At 39.6% G+C, this 20,939-nt stretch overlaps 1 protein-coding gene across 1 annotated transcript in view; it reads left to right on the plus strand.

Moving 5' to 3' along the window:
• The window catches only part of LOC130924415 (short transient receptor potential channel 7-like), a 99,793-nt gene that overhangs the window by 39,936 nt on the left and 38,918 nt on the right, over nt 1-20,939 (plus strand). Inside the window, exon 7 of the mRNA XM_057850966.1 lies at nt 193-457. Within this exon, the coding sequence (XP_057706949.1) occupies nt 193-457 (265 nt within the window). The remainder of the gene's footprint in view (nt 1-192; nt 458-20,939) is intronic.

Consider the following 20,939-nt stretch of genomic DNA (forward strand, 5'->3'; position numbering starts at 1 on the left):
TGCTTCACAAAATGGGCAGATCACATCAAATCTATACTGTGAACATGCAAAAATTACTGCTTTCATTAAACGTTTGAACATTAGACACTGTCAGAGTTTTGTTGACTCTTCACCATCAATTTTTCAAAAGTCTTTTGTTACTGCATTTTCTCAGATGCAATGTGATTTGAAAATCTTTCCCTCTTTTTCCAGCCAGGAACAAGTGGCGCCCTTCAGACCCCCAGATCATCTCGGAGGGTCTGTACGCCATTGCGGTTGTGCTGAGCTTCTCGCGCATCGCCTATATCCTCCCAGCCAACGAGAGCTTTGGCCCCCTGCAGATCTCGCTGGGACGCACAGTCAAAGACATCTTCAAGTTCATGGTCATCTTCATCATGGTGTTTGTGGCCTTCATGATTGGCATGTTCAACCTGTATTCTTATTACCTGGGAGCCAAGTACAATCCAGCCTTCACCACGTGAGTTAAACCTCCTTTGTTTGTGCGTGGGTGTTTTTGTTTCAACTGTGACACAATCGATTTTAGTCCTTAAACATGCTCATAACTCAAAGCACTCCTATCTAAAATTGTATTCTTTCAAATGACTGGAGATGCCTCTAATCCATTCCAGTGCCCCCCAAAATACCATTTGCTTTTTAAAGTGTATCTTAAAAGTTAAAATATAAATCTAAAGTAGTAAACATATGCAAAAACACACACTATATTGCATAATGCAAAATACAATAAGAAAAAAAAATGGTTGCGCATCCGATTTCAATAATTGTTTGTGTCACTACACTACAACACACATTTTACAAGTAGATTTAACAATGAACAATGGCAATTGCATTACTGTATATTTCGGACTATAAGTCGCACCTGAATATAAGTCGCACCAGCCCAAAAATGCGCAATGAAGAGGGGAAAAAAACATATAAGTCGCAACGGCGTACATATAAGTCCAATTTTTGGGGGACATTTACTTGATAAAATCCAACACATGAAACAGATATGTCATCTTGGCAGGCAATTTAAAATAAAAATACAATACAGAACAATATTCTGAAGAAGTGTATAGTATGATAATGTTACCATGATGCATGAACAACGAAATGCGAACGTGGCCGGTATGTTAACGTAACATAGCCATTAAGAGTTATTCAGATAACTATAGCATAAAGAATATTCTAACAAGTTTACCAAACCATCAGTGTCACTCCAAAACACAAAAATAACATGTGAAATGATATAATGTGTTAATAATTTCACACATAAGTCGCTCCAAAGTATAAGTCGCACTCCCAGCCAAACTATGGAAAAAAATTCCGACTTATAGTCCAAAAAATACGGTAGTTGTTTGGGTTTTTTTGCTTGTTACACAAGAAAAAAACATTTTATTGTGTTTTGACTTGTAAACACACAACACAAACATAAACTCATCTAAAGCATTTTGCATTCGTGTTAGCGTAAAGCTAACCAAATTTCAAAAAACAGCACCATTTAGTTACGTAGACATTGCATATTTTATTTATTTTATTTTTTTAAATAAATTTCATTCAGGAGTAAAGTAAACTGCTTGAAATAAACAGTTGGCCTTTAAAACAAATGGTTACAATTTCTGTGAAAAACCACATAAATAAATTGAGACACTACATGTCCCAGGACTGGCACAATTGGATCCATATTTAGAGTGTTAAAGAAAAAATAAGCAGGTAATATGCAATATTATAGGAGGTAAATTTGAGGTAGTGTTGTACCATTGCTGAAGTTTAAGAGCAGAATGAAATGGCAAAGTCTCAGCTTTTTTTGTGGGTTAGAGTATTAACTCAGGCTTGGAAAGCTTTCAAAACAAACAGGCTTCAAGCGCTAATGTTGTGTATCTCCTCAAAAATGTGAGGATTAGTTGAATGTTATGACAAGCAGTGTTGTCTCAACCTCATTAAAATAAATAGGCCACTTGATTTTATGGAAACTAAAGTTTAATATTTTCCTAACCTCTTCAAAACAATCATGTTTGTGATAATTAGATTAAAATACAATCTAAACCAACAAAACATGGAGTACCATAAAAAGAAGTTAATAAACAACTCGCTTTTTTTGCATATTTCTATGCTATTTGTTTTAATAGCAATACTGTAACGCTTTGCTGTTAGTCTTATTATTTATTCTGTCATATGCTGTCATATCTTTTTTTTTTGGTCAGAAGATGAAATTGCACATTTGTTCTCAATCTGATAGGACTGTTTGTAATTTGCATAAATTACTCTATTTGGCTCCTACAACTGTTGAGGACAAATGAGGGAAATTGAACATGTGCATCAGTTCGGCATGAGATGGGTCATTTTGACAGTTTATGTTAGCTGCTCTTGTTTGTTGAATTGCTGCCAGCAAATAACATCTGTATCCTTTGTTGCACTTAATAGCCTTTGTTTTTTACTTATGGTTGATACCCTAACATTGTCAGCAAAATGCTGATGTAGATAAAGGTCTAGGTTTGGGCCTAAAGAACAAGGACTCAATTTTCCATACCTGTGCTATGCATATAGAGCAGTTCTTCTTTCTAGCTGCTGCACAGGCATCTTAGAGGTGGTAAGTTCTGCTTGGCTGCTCATACAGAGCCAAAGATCCAGGCTATGAGATGAGCAGACAGACACCAGCTGTAATAGAGAGAGTCACCCTAAAGGAAAGGAGACAGATGGGCAGGAAGTATTCCACTGCTTGAATGTTTTTTTTTTTTTTTTTTTCTTTTTCCTATTTTTTTTTTTTTTTTTTTTTTAATCCTGTTTAGAGGTTTCTCGTGTGATATTTAAATACACCCATATTAGTCAAATAGCAATCAAGGAACACGGGATAACAAGTCGAGCAAAACTGGATTGTAAAATCAATGAAAAACCTATCTCCAATTAGCTACAATTTGCTCTGGTTCACCTTCCCGTTTAATTGCTCTTTGTTTTGTGAAAGGTTTGAGGAGAAAGAGTAAAGATTAGTACGTTACGGTTGTTACATAGACCACCAGGGGTCAGTGTGGTTTTGGGTGTTAGCCTGCAGCGTTGTTTGTCTCAAATATGCCCCCAGCTGACCTAGACTCATAATGTAATCTCTCTTCCAGCTTTGTGGAAACAATTTCTGGAATATAATTTTCTTTTACAGAATTTCCAGAGAGTAGTACAGAAAGTGAGGTGCATTGCAATATGCTTGGAGTTGTTTGGTATGGAGAACTTGACCCTATAAACCTGACAAAACATGAGAACCGTTTTTAAACTGGACCCCTTGCTTAGGTCCTTCAGCTAATCCATTGGCGTTGTTAGGCGTAATTTAGAGGGGCTTCAGCCCCCCTCAAATATTCTTAAGACCCCTTAATAATTTGGTGTCGTTTTATTATTATTATTTTTAAATGCTGACATGTCCACTATGAAGTTGCCATGATATTAGTTTAATTCAGTAGTCATATAACCTGTCATTATTAACTTAAATATGACCATAAATCTGTCAGTTTCCCCTCCCTTCATAGAGTAAGGTAGAGAGCCCCTTCATTGCGTTGTTATAGAATCCATTCCACTTGTTCATATAGAGAACATGCAAATTACTGATAATCCAGTCTGCGTTTTCCCTGTGACCTTGCTCGGAGTCAGTACCAGCAGCGTGTGTGTACCTCTAGTGCACACAGAGCAGAGCGTGAATAGATGGATGACGGATGGACATAAGAAGGTTTTTCAAGAAAGTGAGTATTTATCACTGCTGGTAGTAACAGTTAGTTAGCTCCAGCCCCCAGCTAACAGCACAAAGTGTAATTAAAATAACCAAATGCTCCGTGTTTGACAAATAAAAATCTGGCTTGCACACTGCGCACATCTTTTGAATGTAGATTTGTGTCAGTTAGTCATTAGTCAGTTAAAAAAAAGAAAAGTGTTTGAATGTAAAAAATAAATTTGAGACTTAAAAATTTGCATTTGAACACTATTTTCCTTTCATTTTTTTAATTTTGTTTTATTATTTTTTTTAGATTTTTTGGGGGGGTTGAAGTGAAGGTTTTTTATTTTATTTTATTTTTTTTTAATGAAGTAATGTAGTTTTATGTATGGACCCCATTTTGGGTATGACATTTGTGTCTTTATAATTCAATAAAAAAAAATTAATTAAGTGGCTACACCTATGGCGTATTTCTGAAAAGGCCCAGAAAGGTGAAGCTGAAGCCCACAAGATACGCAGAGGCAAACATTTCATAACAGCGGGTTTGAAAAGCACAACTGGTTTAAATATTAGCTGTTTGTGAAGCCTTGTACTTGTACACTGCGTTCACTACATTCCTGTGTTTCTCCTGGGGGCTAAGCCCCCCCTTTTCTTAAAACCTAGTAACGCCCCTGATCTAATCTCACAGTTTTTGCTCTGTGTGAATAGACAAGAACTCAGACGGACACACTCTTAAATCTTTAGGCAAGTGGGTTTGTGACACAAATTACCCAAATAATGATTTTTTTGAGACAAGAGCTGTCAATCGATTGAATTATTTACATTCTATTTAATTGTGTTATGATATGTTATAGGTGCACTATTTTTATTATTATAAAACATTTTCTGTGGGTGTGGGGTCTTAGGAAGGCTGGAAACAGATTATTGCCATTAAGTATGTTTTCAGATTAGGGGGTGAAATGCATCACAACAAAGGTAAACTTTTAAAACAAAAATTAGAACTCAGATGTGCTAAATGTAAGAAAGATGTGGTAAACATTATCCACTATGTTGCCCAAGTACTTCAGGTTATACTGTAGCTGTCACATAATTGCCAACCCCTTTCTCTCTAAGTCTTGACAGCATGTTGTCATGGATATGTATGTCTGAGGCTTAAGCTGTCTACCAAAGCACATATGTTTGATGCTCTGAAACAGGAAGATGAGGTGTGAGCCAGGTGGAGGTGCTAATGACACCCAGGAGGGTCCATTTGGGCAGGAAGATTTAGGATGGGAAGGTTATATGGAGAAACATGACATTAATGGCATTTCCTCAAACATCACCTTACTGTTTTTTGTTTGTTTGTTTGTTTTTCGGTTTGTTTTTGCCTATACCTAATGCAGATGACCTGTCACAATGTTAATAAGATATAAGTTGTATAGAAAAAAAAACAATCTGCCTTTACAAAGAAAAAAATACTACATACAGTGGGGCAAATAAGTATTTAGTCAACCACTAATTGTGCAAGTTCTCCCACCAGAAAATATTAGAGAGGCCTGTAATTGTCAACATGGGTAAACCTCAACCATGAGGGACAGAATGTGGGAAAAAAAACAGAAAATCACATTGTTTGATTTTTAAAGAATTTATTTGCAAATCACGGTGGAAAATAAGTATTTGGTCAATACCAAAAGTTCATCTCAATACTTTGTTATGTAGCCTACCCATCATTGCCAATAACGGAGGCCAAACGTTTTCTGTAACTCTTCACAAGCTTTTCACATACTGTTGCTGGTATTTTTGCCCATTCCTCCATGCAGATCTCCTCTAGAGCAGTGATGTTTTGGGGCTGTCGTTGGACAACACGGGCTTTCAACTCCCTCCACAGATTTTCTATGGGGTTGAGATCTGGAGACTGTCTAGACCACTCCAGAACCTTGAAATGCTTCTTATGAAGGTACTCCTTTGTTGCCCTGGCTGTGTGTTTGGGATAATTGTCATGCTGAAAGACCCAGCCCAGTCTCATCTTCAATGGGGATGGTGTGGCTCAGTGGTAGAGTAGTTGTCCCCCAACCCAAAGGTTGTGAGTTCGATTCTCTGCCCTGATGAACTCGCCTAAGTATCCTTCAGCAAGATACAGAACCCCACATTGCTCCTGGTGCTGTGTCACCAGTAGGTAGATGGCAATGTAGTGTACAGCACTTTGAGCACCTTAAAAGGTGGAAAGGCGCTATACAAGCATAACACCATTTACCATCAATGCCCTTGCTGATGGAAGGAGATTTTCACTCAAAATCTCTCGATACAAGGCCCCATTCATTCTTTCCTTTACACATATCAGTCGTCCTGGTCCCTTTGCAGAAAAACAGCCCCAAAGCATGATGTTTCCACCTCCATGCTTCAGAGTGGGTATGGTGTTCTTCGGATCCAATTCAGTATTCTTTCTCCTCCAAACACGAGAACCTGTGTTTCTACTAAAATGTTCTATTTTGGTTTCATCTGACCATAACACATTCTCTCAGTCCTTTTCTGGATCATCCAAATGCTCTCTAGCGAACCGTAAACATTCCTGGACATGTACTTTCTTCAGCAGGGGGACACGTCTGGCAGTGCAGGATTTGAGTCCTTGACGGCGCATTGTGTTACTGATAGTAGCCTTTGTTACTGTGGTCCCAGCTCTCTGTAGGTCATTGACTAGGTCCTCCCGTGTGGTTCTGGGATTTTTGCTCACCGTTCTTGTTATCATTTTGATGCCACGCGGTGAGCTCTTGCATGGAGCCCCAGATCGAGGGAGATTATCAGTGTTTTTGTGTCTTCCATTTTCTAATAATTGCTCCTACAGGTGATTTCTTTACGCCAAGCGTTTTACCTATTGCAGATTCTGTCTTCCCAGCCTGGTGCAGGTCTACAATTTTGTCTCTGGTGTCCTTCGACAGCTCTATGGTCTTGGCCATAATAGAGTTTGGAGTGTGACTGACTGAGATTGTGGACAGGTGTCTTTTATATCGATAATCAGTTGAAACAAGTGCCATTAATACAGGTAACGAGTAGAGCCTCATTAGATCTCGTTAGACCTCGTTAGAAGAAGTTAGACCTCTTTGACAGCCAGAAATCTTGCTTGTTTATAGGTGACCAAATACTTATTTTCCACTCTAATTTGGAAATAAATTCTTTAATAATCAAACAATTTGATTTTCTGTTGTTTTTTTCCCACATTCTGTCTCTCATGGTTGAGGTTTACCCATGTTGACAATTACAGGCCTCTCCAATCTTTTCAAGTAGGAGAACTTGCACAATTGGTGGTTGACTAAATACTTATTTGCCCCACTGTATTAAGATTTGATTTGTATTTATTATGGAACATGTTTAGTGTAGCTCTCTCACGCTGCTAAATAAGTTACATAAAACATCGCACCTCTCATGCTGTGCCTGACCTCGTAAAATAGCAATAACAAAATACAACTACTCTAATAATTACTGTAAATGTGTGTGTGTGTGTGGGGGGGGGGGGTTGATACAGCTTTTGTATCAGATTGTATGTGTTATTCAAGTGAATTTTCTCGCAACTGTTTTTCCTCCGAGGCCATATAAAACATATGTTAAGATAATTGTGTCAATCTTCAAACAAATACTCTTATTTTGGACTCACTGACCACTTTATTAGGTACACCTGTCCAACCGCTCTTTAACTCAAATTTTTAATCATTCAATCACATGGCAGCAACGCATTGCACGGAAGTATGTAGACATGGTCAAGACGATCTGCTGCTGTTCAAACTTATCAACCGAAAGGGGAAGAAAGTTGCTTGAAGTGACTTTGAACATGGCATAGTTGTTCGTACCTGACGGGGTAGTCTGAGTATTTCCGAAACTACCGATCTACTGGGAATCTCACAAACAATCATCTCTGGAGTTTACAGAGAAAGGTTCGCAAATGAGAAAACATCCAGTGAACAGTAGTTCTGTGGGTGAAAATGCCTTGTTGATGCCAGAGGTCAGAGGAGAATGGTCAGAGTGGTTCGTGATGATAGAAAAGGCAACAGTAACTCAAATAATAACTTGTTAAAACCTAGGTATGCAGTAGAAACTGTCTGAAAGCACAACACTTATAACCTTGAGACAGATGGGCAACAGCAGCAGAGGACCACACAAGGTTCCAATCCTGTCAGCTAACACCGGGAAACTGAGGCTACAATTTGCACAGGCGTACCAAAATTAGACAACTGAAGTATGGAAAAATGTTGCACGATTTGATGAGTCTTGATTTCTGCTGCAACATTAAGATATTGAGGTCAGAATTTAGAACATGAATGCATGGTTCTATCCTGCCTTTTATTAGCGGTTGAGGCTGCTGATGGTGTAATGGTGTTGGGGATTTTTTTCTTGGCATACTTCGGGCCCCTTAGTAACAATTGAGCATTGACGCAACACCACATCCTACCTGAGCACTGTTGCTGACCATGTCGCTCCCTTTATGACCATGTTCTGATGGCTACTTCCAGCAGGATAACACATAATGTAATACAGCTCGAATCAGCACAGACTGGTTGACAATGAGTTCACTGTATTCAAATGACCGCCACAGTCACTGGATCTCAAGCCAATAGAGCACTTTTGGGATGTGGTGGAACAGAAGATTTGCATCATGGATGTGCAGCTGAAAAATATCCAGCAATTTGCTATCGTGGCCAATGTTCCCTATATGCTTGAACATACTCAGCGCACAAGAAAATCTATGCAGCGCACAAAATAAAATACAACAGAAACATATTGTAGCGTCAACAGGACTACTGTTTGTCAGTGCAGCAGTGATGTTTCAGCGCGACACTCCAATTGTTGCGTTCGATTCAGCAACGCGACTAGGACAATTGTCGGCACCGCTGTGATGTGTCAGCGTGACACTCCGATTGGTACGTTCGATTAAGCAACGCGACGCTCCCATTGGTGGAGAAAAGTGAGCCTGATCCCTGTGCTGATTTACTGAAGCAACATTCCGCTGCCAATCTTTGCATGCGCTACAGTATTAATTCCTATCTCATTTTAGAACTGATATAATCAGGGGTGCACATAATTTTTTTGCCCAGGTTCTCAGAGGAGGACCTGGAGATGTGACTTGGTCCTCATTGAGCTTGAGAGCCGACCCGCCTGATGCGATAAATTTATGACAAGCTTTACTTAGAGCCAATTAACTTTAATTAATTATATTAACAATTAATGCTTGATTAACATCAACTGGCACAACAAAATTGCCATTACTTTGAAGTGAAATGTAAAGAAATAAGAAGCACCAATTCAAAATAAAGGGCATTATGCGGCTCCCACATTAACTCCAAGCCTTTTTAAAAGTGGGATATCCTCCTCATAAGACCTCATTGAACGTGCATGTTTAGCTTTGTAAAATGCGAGCAAAAACACGTTTGTTAGTGCATGTCGCTGTTCATTACCTTTATTCCGCCACTTGTCCATAGGGCGAGTGGGGTCCTGTTTGACATCGATAGTTTGCTTAATTGCCACATGCTCTCTGTTTTTTTCGTGCTTTTCAAAGTTTGGATGGCTGAAATTCTTTGACCCTACATAAAATGCGCTGCTCTTATCGGCGACATTGGGATTCTCACGGCACATTTTGTACCGCATTTCCGTGCGAGCATCATTTGCTTCTAGCAATGGTACCTCCTGTAGCCACTTTTCAGCAAAAGTCCTTTTTTTCGGTAGCTCCGGTGACGTCTCTGTCGTCTGTCTGTCTTTTGACGGGGGTGGGGGAACACGGAAGTAATTTAGTGATGGCCAAATGAAGCCTCATGAAGCAATGAAGCTTTGCAGCCAATTGGTTTGCACATGTAGCAAAGCTTCATGGTGCTTCATTTACCCTATGGCGCCATCAAGTGGTCTAGAAGCCCAAGAGGTCAACATTGTTAAGAATTCAATGGCTATTTGCTTAAGACAAAGATATGAATGTGCTTGTGTTAGTAATTTAGTATGTGAACAAAATACAACAAGTGCTAAGGGTAATTTGTTATTCATTTTTATTTAGAAATAATAGCTTTCCCACAGTGGCTGGCTTTAAACGGTTTCTTTTTTTTTTTGGAAAATATTTCACCAGCTTCAGAAAATATTCTTTCACAAGGCACAGATGAAGCTGGGTGCAGAGAAATGTGAGTGCCAGTTTATATAAATTTGGGTAGGTATTCTTTTGTGCCTCCCAGTACACTAATGGATTGTTCATTCTGTTGATGTTTGGTTCAGATAGGTACACACACACACTCACATTTATATTAAAGTAGTTTTTCTCCCTTACCTTATTGAAAGCAATCACATCAAAATGTTCCCATACAGGGGAGGATCGCTCTTTTCGCGCAGGTTCCATCGCAAGCAAAGGACAAGGCTCGAAAAAAGATTGCACTGGTTGCACTGTTGCGCACAGATGTAACAAGTACAGGAGCCCGAAATCCACAAAATGTGAGATAACAGGCGATCGCCATTGCATTTTGCAACCAATTTATACCGTAGTCTGTCCTGTTTTTGCAACGTTGGATCACTTCCAAAGCACTCACGAGATTCAACCGGCCGCCGGCCACCGGCCGCCGGCGAGGCTTCCAACGTCATCATTTCCAGGTTTTGCCGAAATGAAGCGCGCCTCGCTACAAGCTTCGTGGAAACCCCCCTCCCATTACTCGACACAAGCTTCGGAACCTCGGCTCATTTCGTCCCATCGCTAAAGTAATTACTCAGTGTGGCCTGCCTCTTCAAAATTTTGAGAAGTTATTTTCTTGTGTCCGCCGCAAATACAGTGGTCAGCCATCGGTACGCAAAAGCGTATGGAAGCCGTTGAGGGTCAGCGCATTTGTCTACGTCCAGTACGCATGCGCGCATGCGGACCGATATGAAGAGAACCGATATGTCATCTTGAAAGGCAATTTAAAATACAAATACAATAGAGAACAACATGCTGAATAAGTGTACAGTATGATAATTGTAAAATAAAACATGATGCATGCACAGCGAAATACGAACGTGGCCGGTATGTTAATGTAACATAGGTATTAAGAGTTATTCAGATAACTATAGCATAAAGAACATGCTAACAAGTTTACCAAACACTCAGTGTCACTCCAAAACACCAAAATAACATGTGAAATGATTTGATAATATGTTAATAATTTCACACATAAGTCGCTCCAGAGTATAAGTCGCACCCCCAGCCAAACTATGAAAAAAAATCTGCGAAAAATAAGGTACAAATAATGTTTTGCACAATAGCTATTCTTGAATTAAGGCCATTTCTCACCTTTCAAAGCTTTTTAAAGATTAAATATATTAATTTATTGCTTAAAATAAGTATTTTAAGCTTATTTTCATTCATTCATTTTCCGAGCCGCTTATCCTCACGAGGGATTTTTCTTCAAGAAATCTGAATAAAATTTACTTGAAGCACTGGCGGATAATTTCACTTTTTTTTTTTTTTTTTTTTAAGTAAATTTACAGTGAAAACAAAGGAATTGATCTAGTTTTAAGGAGGTGTGTTTTTGCAGTGTAGCTGGTCAGACACTGAGAATAGGAATCTTGAGTGTCTTTAATGTCTGAACAGTTTTAATGTAGGAGTTTGTATACTGTACTCCCATTGTGGTTGTTCATTTTGTTGTATTTATTAACTCACCCATGCCAGAACTGGACCTTAGCCAGGCCAAAGGAGGACTCTTGGTATGGTTAAAGCAAGACTCACATATGTCATAGTACACATCTAATGAACAACACAATTTTGGTCTTTTTCATTTTAAGTGGGCCAAATCCATAATATTTAAAGTAAAATAATGAAAATTGTTGCTGTAATTTAATTCTTAAGCCATGTAACTTGCTGTGATCCTAGGTTTTTTTTTGTTTTTGTTTTTTTTTTATTTAAACCTGTCCTGTTCAGCTGTTTGACACAGAGAATGGAAGTCTAAGTGCCCGGGTTGTCTGAACAGTTTTAATGTTTCACATTGAGAGTCTGATATACTCCCATTGTGATCATTCAAAATACCTTTTTATTATGAAAGAGCAGCGAACAGGAAGGGATTATGGGGGGACAGAAGAAAAGCAACACAAGAGAAGAAAGAAAAGAAACACATACACAAACAACAACAAGAAATACATACATCTAGACTAATTATTAATATGCTGGTGCCATCGTCAGCGAGATGTATTTCCGGTTTACACCATGTGGGGGCCTATTGGCCAGTGAAAGAGGGGGACAGGGGCGGGGGTGTCTATAAGCTAAGTGACTGAAAGAGGTAGAGTGTACACAAATCAGTTCTGTGATCTCGAACCCAGTAATCATGTGAATCTCTTATGAATGTAAGCCCGTTGGCGACCAACCCTATGCCGCCCCATCGCCAATCCCAGCACCAGGACCCCCAACCCGAGCATGCCATACCGCATCCCGCAGCACGCGAGCCCCACCGGACGCGCGATAGCCACGCAGACGGGCGGAGAAGCCGCGCGGGAGCCAACCCAGGGCCACGGCCCCCACCCAGCCAGCCCGGGGAGGGAGGGTGGTTGGGGTATCGGGGGGTTCAAGCGCAGCCCATCCCTCCTCCCGCAGCCCAGCAAAGGAGCCATCGGCCCCCCCCGGGATCCAGGGTGGTCCTCCGGGCCACCCGTGCACACATCAACCGGCCTTCAGGGATGGCAGGAGGGGACGCACCACCAACCCCAGGTCTATCCCCACCCCCAAGGGGCCATGAGCCACAGCCGCAGCCCCCCAACCGGCACGGCACGCCACGGGAACCCCAGCGGCCCACTAAGCCCAAGGCAGGGCAGGGCCCCCCGACGGTGCAGGCAACACCCCGATCCTAAATTTTGAACTGGCGCAATACTGGTGTGCAGCCACCGTGTACACATCTGATGTTGCTCACCGTGGTCCGCAGTGTGCTCAGGGAGCTAGTGTGTCTGCTCAGACACATGAAAAATTAGAGGGAACATTGATCGTGGCTATATGGACCAAACTCTCTAAGAAATATTTCCAGTACCTTGTTGAAGCAATGCCACCCAGGATAAGTTAGTTCTGAATGCAAAAGGCGGTCCAAACCATTACTAGAAAAGTGTACCTAATAAAATGGACTGTGAGATTATATTAAACATTTATGGGTTAATAGTTATGAGGATTTTTATAATAGTTCTTCTGAGGTTTCATTTGTTTTTAGAACTGCATGGCTGGCCGGTTTAAAGGCTCTCCTGGGCCGCACATACTGTAATAAGTGGGTACCTCACAGTGGCCTTAGACTGAGCCGGTATACCTATTTTGGTGGTCAGTAAATGTATCCCATATGTGCAAATACACTGAGATACACACAGGCATAACAACTGCAGTTTGCATAATTTAGCAGGTGTTCAAACAAAATGGCTGTACAGTTGAAATAACACGCACGGAAACCCTGTTATCAGGATTCACATTTGGTCAGTGCTGCTGAAGCAATTGGACCTGCATGTCCCCAACTTCATATATGGTCAGTTATATGTGGCAGCACTGTACAGAGTAGTAAAATGGATCATTTGAAAGAATTTCAAACAACAAAATTATTGATTTTTAAAAAATGAAAGCAGCAAAATTATGGTGACTCGATCAATTGCAATCAGAGGGAGATTGCAATGGAACAAACAAAAGGGGATGAAGTCTCCGATGCAGGAAAGAGGAGGCGGACAATGGGAGATGGACAGAACAGAGGATGGAAAGAGAAACACAGGGAGGGATGCAGATTTCTAGCGAAGGGCGTTTAGAGCTCTGCAGTTTATTCAGGCAAAAAATGTGGGAAAACTGCCAGGGTGCAAAAACAAAGGAGGGGAAAATGAGTGGGGAGAATGACAGAAGATGAGAGAAGGTCAAGCTGACTGAGCAGCAAATAGAAGCATTACTTGTTACTCATTGTCAATGCATGTATTTTGTGATCATAACTGGTTGGACATCAAAATCTATACATAACTTTGAATATGGTGTGGCCTTTGTGTATATTTTGCCAATTGTCAGCCAACTGCAATGGACACGCTAGGAATTCTAAGTGGAGCAGGGTAAAGTAGCTATAAAAGAGCTCGAAAGAAATGTAGGAGTGAGGGTGTTGGCTGGAATATAAAGTTAATGCGACAAGTAACAGAGGGTGACACCATAAAGAAGATAAAATAAGGAAGCGTGACTGAAGGTCTTGCTTGTCGGTGAGGGTGGCAGAGTTGGAGCATGATGGTGATCCTAGTGAGAGAATAAGAGGATAAGATAATAGCAGAGAGGGGTGAGCAAGAGAGGAAATTTTATTAGCTCGGAGGGGTGCCGAGCTCAACTTCCGCCAGCCTGAGAAAAAAAAAAACTAAAAAGGGTTGGGCGCAAGAGAGGAGAATCTGTTGTGGCTAAGACAAAATAGATCGTTAAAAAAATAAAACGTGATGAGAAAATGCAATAAAATTATCCTTGCTTCTCATGAATTTTTCATGGATTTTGTATTAAAATGCATAATCACACTCACCAGAACATTTCCCATGTAGCTAAGTAACCAAAGGCTGTAAGTTTAATATGTTAACAGCGCAGTGAAGACGCCCTGCAAGCACCGTGCATTAACTCGTCAGCTCATGTATATGTACCGTATTCCAAAATATGTGCTGTGGTAGTTAGTCAAATACAGTATATATTAAACACCGATTAATGGCAATGGACGGCGATCATTCACTCCCAACCTCTCCCAGTCAAAACATATTAGATGTTTACTGCCGTTAATGGTAGCCAAATACTTAATTAAATATTGTTGATTTGGTGTAAATATGAAGGGTCAATACCACTGTAAAGTGTCCTTTGTCCTCAACAGAATCACTTAAACATGAAAATGATATAATGAATAATGAAACTTATATTTTAAGTGGTCAACCATTTGTACACGGCATAACACAATGATAAGTCTCTTGAAATGTGTTCCGCTCATTTTATACAAATTCTATTTTGAAGGCCTGTTAAGTCGCCGCTCATGTTATCGTTGGTGTGTACAGCATCATTTTTTAAATTTATCCATTCCTCTGTTATTCATGCACAGAACATAAAGTGAAATGTGTTATGTACTGTATGTTCTATGTGCACGGTCAATGCCCATCAAACCTAGGAGCTATTTCCCAGAGTTTCCTCCTAATTAGTACCTAATCAAACAATGAAAGTCAATCAGATGTCTATTTTCAGTTAATACGCATCAGATCATCTTGAAACTTTATAAATATATTCTAGAGGAGAATATTTATACTTCACTGATTAATTAGCCATTTATGCACTAATTTGTTAGCCATTTTAGATAGTTTTCAAAAGCTTATTCATCCCTTAATAACTGATGGACTGATCTGAAACTTCACAATTCATGTTGACACGCTAAGCCCAATTTTTGTTAATTCGAATCCAATCGATTTTCAATACCATGACAAAATAATCGGGTTTGGTATTAAACCATTTGGAAACGAGCGTAGGACACATCTGCACATTTTACGGAACGTTACTCACCATTTAAAATCACATACTAAAAAAACATGCCACATGCCAAAATCCATTTTGCCACATACCAAAAAATGCCACATGGCAAAATCAATTTTGCCACATACCAAATACCACTTTTTGTTCTCGGCCCTGCTGGAATGATTGCCACATTTGTACACAAAGTCATTATGTTAAAAAAAAAAAAAAAAAATCTTCTCACAAATCCAATAAACTGAATTCACAACAAATATCTTTCCTTTTGAGTTGCTTTTCACATTGGAAAATGAAATTAAACTAGATTAATTTCACACCGTTTCAATTTTTTTTTTTTCACGTTGACATTCTCACTCTATGACATCCTTGCTTCACATGCTATTTTCATGGTGTAAAATGTGACGCAAATGTTTTTTTTTTAAGTCAATGCAGTGCGTGCCGCCCATAGGTCTGTTGTACTTCCTCATACCAATTAAGAGTCAACCATCCACGGAGAGAACCAGTTTCTACCCTCCATCAGATAGATGAATAGAAGAATTGGAATAATGCCCGTATATTGGGGACTAAGCACTCCAAAACCTGTTCTAAAACGTCACTTTGCCAAGATTTAGCCAGCGTTCCAAATATAGGGCCGTGAGTGGCATAACCTTCACCGAACCCCTGAGACTGCCTCACCGAACCCCTGGGGATCGATCGAACCCAGGTTAAGAACCACTGTCCTAGATTAACTGTCCATGGTAAAAAGCATAATTTTTGCCATCACACAGCTTTAGATATTAAAATGGACGTTGCATACTCACTGTTAGGGACCCTCATATTCATCTAAATGCAGATTTTTCTTTTCTTTTTAAATGCTTTTTAACTGTTTATCCTCATCAAGAATCTTGGTTGTAAAAACAAAAAACATTTTTTGTCATTTAATGGGTGTCAATCAAGGGCGTAGGTTTGCATAGGAACGGTAGGGACAAAACACTACTAACTTTTCAAGATGCTCATATTGTCCCCACCAACTTATAAGCACTCTAAGAAATTGGCATTATATAATGACTTCAGTTATATAGGTAATTTAGATTATTAAGTGATTTATTCTCGTTATGTCGCTTACATTTACCCCTTTTTCTTGCTGAATGTGCCGGTCCATTTTTCCCCTCTTCAAATGCACGTTTGATCGACTGATGACTAGACCCCCCCACCCCCCTTATTCCCTCTTCCAACACAAACGCACATGCACAACCTCGACAGAAATACATGCCTCCTCCTCCGCCTCCTGTGACGAGTAGGAATATTAGTAGTCCTTTCGGCCACCACCGCCAGCAGCCACTGTAATTAATGTAAAAAGACGTCAATGTTGTGGACGGTGACAAACATCCCACTAACTTTGCTACTGACAGTCCGACCTGCATCAGAGTTAGCATAGCATTAAACTGTGTAAACTTGTTAATCTGCAAAACTCGAGTAGACTGCAAGAATACACCTCCTTAAAACAAGTTAAATTCCCTTGTTTTCAGTGTAAAGCTACCAGAAATAAGTGAAATTATCTGCCAGCGCTTCAAGTAAATTTTACTCAGATTTCTTGAAAAGACAACAATAGCTGGCTGAAAGTAAAATTGACGGACATTATATAAAGATAATCATACATTAGGCTGGCAACCAGTTTGGGTGTACCCTGCCTACTGCCCGTAGTTAGCTGGGATAAGCTCCAGCACCTCCGCAACCCCCTCGTAAGGATAAGCAGCTTGGAAAATGAATGTATGAATGAATGAATGATCATACATTAATCATAATCGAGATAAAAAGTTTAATGCCTATTGAGAATTTTTTTTTCCCATAATTGCTCAACCCACTGATGCACTTTAGAGCTGAAAATAAGGGAAAAGAAGATGATAGAGACAACCAATTGAAACAACGTATTACTCTTGTGGTGAAGGACAATGTAGGCTAACATGTAGTTCCATGCATAGGTTAAGTAGTACCCCCTCCAAAAATACAAAAACAAAACAACAGCCACTGTAAATTTCCTCTATAGACCCCACTCACCAACGTCACACAATGACGTGTCGCTGTATCTGGCCGCCATATTGTCCGTCATTGTTTATCCGTATTCTCAATGGTTTCAATATGTCATGCAATTTATAGTGCAATTCATGGAAGCCCCGGTGCTTTCAGACGCTGTAAACTCATTGGATGCATTGCATAAAAGGCGTTATGTGGAAAAGCTTCAGTCTATCCATTCGCCAGATCCATATTTGATGCCTAAATCGATATTTTTCGACCCGCTGTCTTCGCCGTCTCTGCCTGACATCTGCTACCCTGATATCTACAACTATCTTGTCCACAGAAACTCAGCCTATTCTCAAGAAACTTTGAAAAACTTTAAGAGCAGCACTCTAAGCAACATTACCCCGTGTTACCCTTTACTTCCAATTTTCTAAAACTGCGACAATCAATAAAAAAAAAAAAGTTGACTGCGATGGCCAACGCTTCAAGGATAGGTGGATATTGGACTATTTATTCAATAAAATACGTAACATACGTATACGCCTCATTTGCAAAGAGACATTCGCTGTTTTCAAAGAGTTTGATGTGACGCGATATTACCAAACAAGACACGCGGACATGTACAACATTACAGGGAAGATACGTAGCGAGAAATTATAGTAACTTGAAGCTAGTTTAATTTCACAGCAGCAGTATTCCGCAAGAGCCCGAGTGAAATTATGAATTAAAAAAATAATAATAAAGCAAATGTGACACGCAGAAGGGCTTGCTAAAATTTGTTTAAATATATTGTTCTACGTAAATCAGCCAAGGTAGCTCCCCACATTTTTACCATTGAAAGGTGGAAAAGCACTATATAAGTATAACACCATAACACCAAATCCGGCCCCCTTTGCAAAAAGTTTGGAAACCCCTGTTTAACTGATGATCCGGAGACAAGGCCGGCTTCTTTCACTTGGTACCAGCTAAATATTATTCAAAAAATAATGATGGTGGAAGAAGTAAACATCTTGAATTTGAAACTGTACGTTGTCGGCGATTAGCCTTGCAATGATCTTAATTGTGGTTGTCAGCCCAAAACCCTCTAAATATATATTAAATGCATCTTACTAGATATAAAATGACAACTACATAATCTGTGGTGATCGTTTGGTGCCCAGTTTTCTCGTCGTATTGCAGCAGTCCATCTCGCTCTCCTCTCCGGGTCTCTCGGAATACGGTAGAACTTCAAGTCTCTCCGACTATCTTCTCTGTTACTGCAATCAACCGCCACACACGCCTTCGCCATTTTGATTATTAATGTTAACGAGCAGAAAAACACACCATAATAGGAGGAATTTACGTAGCGGTAATGCGTTAACACGACAAACTGACGGACAATATTGCGCGGAGGCGTGGTTGTGACGTCATGTGAGTGGGGTCTATATGACGCAAGGGGCAATTCCCCTATTTTGAAAAAAAACTTTCTCCCATTAAAATAATAATTTTTACTTTTGTCCTTTTTTACGAAGGAAACATATCAGCATATTCGTGGGAAATGTAACACTGACCTCTGTTCTCCTAATCTGTTTGTCTTTTTAATGTCCTGTCCTCAGCAAAAAGTGTACATGCAGCTTATGCTGTTACAGCATCTCTACCTACCAATGTTGAGACCAAACGTATGCCCTTGGTGTCAATTATTCAAAGATTTTCTCTATTTGCTGTGGGTCAAGGTCTCCATCCCCCAGAGAGTCAACTGTATAAGTTAGTAAAACGCCAAGATGGTACCATTATTTTACTTCCACTGTAACCTGATTTTTTGGATTCCAAATGATTGCTCGGACTATAAGTCGCAGTGTTATTCATAATTTGGCTGGGGGTGCGACTTATACTCTGGAGCCACTTATGTGTGAAATTATTAACATATTATCATATCATTTCACATGTTATTTTCAAATCAAATCAAATCAAATTTATTTATATAGCCCTTTACAAAACCCGAAAGGTCCCCAAAGTGCTTTACAACAAAGACAAACATGGCACATAGTAAATAAAAGGCAGGAAAGTATTATATATTTATACATATTTACATATATTTGGTGTTTTGGAGTGACACTGATGGTTTGGTAAACTTGTTAGCATATTCTTTATGCTACAGTTATCTGAATAACTCTTGATAGCTACGTTACATTAACATACCGGCCACGTTCACATTTCGTTGTTCATGCATCATGTAACATTATATACTGTACACTTATTCATTGTTGTTGTCTATTACATTTTTATTTTAAATTGCCTCTCAAGATGACATATCTGTTCTATGTGTTGGATTTTATCAAGTAAATTTCCCCCCAAAATGCGATTTATAATCCGGTGCGACTTATGTTTTCTTTTTTCCTCTTCATTGCGCATTTTTGAGCTGTTGCGACTTATAGTCCAGAAAAAATGGTATATAGATTAATTATAGATCATCTTTAATCCTACTAAAGCCGCCTTGGCTTTGCAATCATTGAATAAAGGTCATGTTGCCCCACACAGAGTTGGAAAAATGTCACTGTAAACTACGTTAACGCATCACTCAAAAACTAATTTGCTGCTGCAGCTACGTCTCAGGTGGTAGAGTGGCTGCCTAATAATTGGAAAGGGCTTCATTCCTCCTCAAACTTTCCAAGGTGGCTCGAACAGGATAGTGAAGCTGTCATCAGCACCTACACATGGGAACAGCGTAGTACTCGTCATTCTTTGTTAGCACCAGCCACATCATTATGTCACTATTTGTATTAACAAGGCCACTTCATAAAACTGCTCCAGTGGGAATTGAAAGACTGTGTGAATGCAGCCTATTCACTATATAAATACAAAGAAATGTTTTTTTTTGAGGTATGATTCCACAAAAACAGATAAATTCAACATGTTATGCCAAATTGGAAATTAGAAATCCAAACAAAAACAGTAAGAACTACTTCACACAAATGCTTAAATTTGCTCTTATGCTGCTTTCGAACTTTCTTGAAAGCAACATATGCTTGTCTCCCATCTCTCCTATCGCCTTTGTGAGAGGGATTGTGACACCAGAAATTGACAGTTCATTTCAAATGAATATTTAATGTATGAACTATATTTGTCTGTCAGCTTGAAGAGATGAAAAGAGGTCAGTCGCTATCAAAAATGACATGTTCAATATTATATACAGTGTGAGATATTTGCAAAAGGCTAAAGGGCCTAAATTAAGGAGCAGTGATAGACTATCCCCTAGCAAATTCTACATTAAGTATAAGCTATGTGAGAATGTCCCTGTAGATCATAAATAGAGGAATGTCTGAGTTGTATGCTTGTGGGGGAAATAATATAATTCAAAGAAATAGACGGAGGTTGGAGTAATGGCTGAAAGCTGGCGGGAAGCACAAGTGTGCCAAGGGTGATTGGAAGACGGATATAAAAGCAATAGCAATGGGATTATTATGAAGAATTGCATGATGGAGAGAGCAAATGAAAGAGAGTGTGACAGCAGAGCAAAGACAACGGCAGAGTGGCGTCAAAAGCAAAGATCAAGAAGTACAAGAACCATGTCTCTGAGGGGGATCAGGTTGATTTGGGCCTTTCTGTGATTAGGATGGAGAAGCTCTTGCTGAGAGAAGGTGATTCACACACGTACAAGCTTGCCTCTGCAGGACATTAGCACTCTGATCTCTGCCACATGCATTCAACATGGTGTCTATGTGTGTGTGTTATCGTGACAGCATTGTCCAAGCATCAGTGAAGCAGCAGGGGAAGTGGACATCTGGTGACAGAGATGGACGACGTGCTATTATCTATTATTAAGAGTGGCAGCTCCCAGAAGGCTGTATAATG

The sequence above is a fragment of the Corythoichthys intestinalis genome, chromosome 11 (assembly GCF_030265065.1).
Source record: "Corythoichthys intestinalis isolate RoL2023-P3 chromosome 11, ASM3026506v1, whole genome shotgun sequence".
In the NCBI taxonomy this organism is placed as follows: domain Eukaryota; kingdom Metazoa; phylum Chordata; class Actinopteri; order Syngnathiformes; family Syngnathidae; genus Corythoichthys; species Corythoichthys intestinalis.